Source organism: Propithecus coquereli, unplaced genomic scaffold (assembly GCF_000956105.1).
Source record: "Propithecus coquereli isolate 6110/MARCELLA unplaced genomic scaffold, Pcoq_1.0 Scaffold164, whole genome shotgun sequence".
In the NCBI taxonomy this organism is placed as follows: domain Eukaryota; kingdom Metazoa; phylum Chordata; class Mammalia; order Primates; family Indriidae; genus Propithecus; species Propithecus coquereli.
Window position 1 is genome coordinate 2,645,933 of NW_012140969.1, and position 3,529 is coordinate 2,649,461.

Genomic DNA, 3,529 nt, shown 5'->3' on the forward strand with positions numbered 1-3,529 from the left:
TTTTACACAGTTGTGAATCTTCCGTGGAATGGTAGTTTATTTGCTTCTTCATTTAATAGTCTTTATTCTTTAGACCTGTTGTAGTTTGACAGAAAAATTGAGCAGATAGTACATAGAGTTCCCATATTCTTTTTCTCCCCAGCTAATAGTTTCCCCTATGTTTAACACCTTGACTGCATGTAGTGTATGTTACAGTGGATGAACCAGTATATTACATTTGATGATGATGAGAATCGATGAACTGATGTGTTAACTGAAGTCCATATTTTACATTAGGGTTCACTGTTTGTGTCGTACAGTTCTGTGAGTTTTGACAAATTAATGTGTTGTGTATCCACCACCACAGTCTTACACAGAAGAGTTTCAAATCCCTGTGTTCCACTTAATCATCACTCTTCCTCTCCCTCTATCTCCCTACGCCCCTTAGTCCCTGGCAACCACTGATGTTTTTATTGTGTTTACAGTTTTGCCTGTTTCAGAATGTTATTAATATATACTTGGAGTCATACCACAAGGAGCCATCTCAGACTTGCATCTTTTACATAGCAGTATACATTATGGTCTCTCTCTGTCTTTGTGATTTGATAGTTCATTTCTTTTTATCACTGAGTAATATTCCATTGTATGGAATACAGGTTCTCGATCCATTTACTCATTGAAATGGGTCACTTCTAGTTTTTGGCAATGATGGATAAGGCTGCTAAAAACGTTCATGTGAAGACTTGTGTGGACATCAGTTTTCAACTCATTTGGGTCAATACCTAGGAGCGTGATTGCTGAATCACACGGTAAGACCATACTTAACTTCTTAAGGGCATGCTAGACTGTCTTCCAAAGTGGCTGCGGTGTTCCCCATGCACACCAAACAGTGAATGAGAGTTCTCGTTGCTCCACATTTTCACCAGCATTTGATGGTGTCAGTATTTTGGGTTTTGCAACCACTCTAGTAGGTTTATGGTGTCACCTCATTGTTTTAATTTGCAATTCCTTCATGACATGTGATGCTGAGCATCTTGTCATATGTTTGGGTTGAGTTTTTGTTTTATTTTGTTTTGTTTTGTTTTGTTTTGTTTTGCTATCTTTATATCTTCTCGGGTGAGGTGTCTTTCCAGAACTTTTGCCCATTATTAAAAACATGCTAGTCAAGTGAAGCAATGGGAGTGGAAAAGGAACAAAATAATCTGTAACTGTGTTGAGCGTGGTGGCTAACACCTGTAATCCCAGCACTTTGAGAGGTTGAGTCAGGAATGTCAGTGGAGGCCAGGAATTTGAGACCAAGTGATCCTCCTGCTTTGGCCTCCCAAAGTGCTAAGATTACAGGTGTGAGCCACCGCCCCCAGCCTTCCAACTTCATTTTCTTTTTCTTTTTTTTTTTTTTTGAGACAGAGTCTCACTCTGTTGCCCTGGCTAGAGTGAGTGCTGTGGCGTTAGCCTAGCTCACAGCAACCTCAAACCCCTGGGCTCAAGTGATCCTTCTGCCTCAGCCTCCCGAGTAGCTGGGACTACAGGCATGTGCCACCACGCCCGGCTAATTTTTCTCTCTATATATTTTTAGTTGTCCAGATAATTTCTTTCCATTTTTTTTTTTAGTAGAGCCGGGGTCTCGCTCTTGCTCAGGCTGGTCTGGAACTCCTGACCTTGAGCGATCCACCCACCTCGGCCTCCCAGAGTGCTAGGATTACAGGCATGAGCCACCACGCCCAGCCTCAACTTCATTTTTTAACATGTGCATATTCCGTTATCCCAGCACCACTTTTTGAAAAGTGTCCTTTTTTTTCCATTGACTAATATGGTCACTCTAGTCAAAAATCATTTTACCATTTATGTGTGGGTATTTTTCTGGGCTCTGTATTCTATTCTAATGGTCTATAACCCTGCCTTTATGACAGTACCAAGCTGTTTTGATTACTGTACCATTGAGTACTTATTTGAGGATTTTTGCATCAGTATTGATAAGGGCCATTTGTCTGCTTTTTTCTTTGTTATGTCTTTGTATATCTTTGTTGTCAGCATAATTTTGGCCTCGTAAAATGAACTTGGATGTATTCCCTCCTCTTTAATTTTTTGGAAGAGTTTGAGGAGAATTGGTATTAATTCTTCCTTAAACATTTGGTAGATTTTAGCAGTGAAACTATTTGGTACTGGGTTTTCATTTTTTGGGGGTATTTTGATACTGTGTCAGTCTCTTTTATTAGTTGTAGATCTACTCAGATTTTCTATTTCTTCATGAATGAGTCTTGGTAGAATATGTGTTCCTAGTAATTGTCCACTTCATGTCACCCCATTAGTTGGTTCTTTAATACAGTATGAGGCAGCCTCTCAGTTGTCTGATGGGGAGGTGAGGTATGGGGATATGGGAAGCATTTCATTGGCCTGTAATCTGGCCTCATTTTAGGAAGCCTGTGTCCCTGTGTTGTGACTTTCTTAAGTATTTCTCATCCTCACCCCTCCCTTGTTGAGGCAGGAAGGATAGAGGGGAATGGAATTAGATATTCCCCTTGCCCCGGGAGGTTTGGCTCTGATAACATCGCAGTTGGTAGGCTTTTGGGAAATAGTTTGTTTTGAAGGCAGTACTTAAGAGGAACAGAATTCTCTGGGCATATTTCATAATGGCTACTCTTCCCCTCCTCCTGCTGGAAACAGGAAGTGATTTTTCTCTGATTTTCCCTGTGAGAACTGATGGAGTTTCTGGAGGTAAAGGTCATAAATTAGTTGGGAGCCCCCTAAGATTGGGCCTTCTGGATTTTTACCTCTTAAATGCATCCACACGCAGCCTTCAGTAATTCATCAGTTACAATTCAGGGGTTTTCTATCCCTGTACTGCTTCCCACAGACTGTTTGCTATGGGATTCTCTTCCAGTAAGTTAGGACTCTCTTGTCATTTAGGTTGGTGGGACCCTGTCCAAAATCCGGTTCCCAGATACTATCAAAGGTCAAGCTTTGTGAACAAGCATTTCTAAGGATACGGAGTCTCAGGACTGCTAATGTTTCTCTGCACACTGCTTACTACATCTTTGTTACGATGGGTGCTATAGACCCATTGTACAAAGAGACATTGGGGTGCCCCATGCACCCATACGCCCACCAACAAGAGGCATGTTTCTATTCTGCTGTTGTTTTACTAAATACTTCAGTTCTAGTCTAGTGACAGAAGTGAGTGTAGACGGAGAGTAAGTCTCAGGACCAAGTCATGGAATCAATGTTGGGAGTCCACAGCATCATGTGAACTTCTTAATAATAAAAAATTGGTCCCTAGTGCTGTCAGTCTCACCCATCCTCCTCTACGTGTGTGGGATGTTTCAGGATTCACTGGTCTTTGAGGATGTGGCTGTGAACTTCACCTTGGAGGAGTGGGCTTTGCTGGAGCCTTCCCAAAAGAATCTGTACAGAGATGTGATGCAGGAAACCTTCAGGAACCTGGCCTCTATAGGTAAGGATGGCAACGTTCCTTCACTTAGTAAATTAGAGAACAAGTGCTTCTTGCTCATCAGTGCTGTTCAGTGATTTGGAATGTGGAAAGGGAATACTT

At 41.6% G+C, this 3,529-nt stretch overlaps 1 protein-coding gene across 1 annotated transcript in view; it reads left to right on the plus strand.

Annotated features, from left to right (window-relative positions):
- Nucleotides 1-3,529, plus strand: part of ZNF627 (zinc finger protein 627) — an 11,854-nt gene that overhangs the window by 6,195 nt on the left and 2,130 nt on the right. The window contains exon 2 of the mRNA XM_012641246.1: nucleotides 3,304-3,473. Coding sequence (XP_012496700.1) covers nucleotides 3,304-3,473 — 170 coding nt within the window. The remainder of the gene's footprint in view (nucleotides 1-3,303; nucleotides 3,474-3,529) is intronic.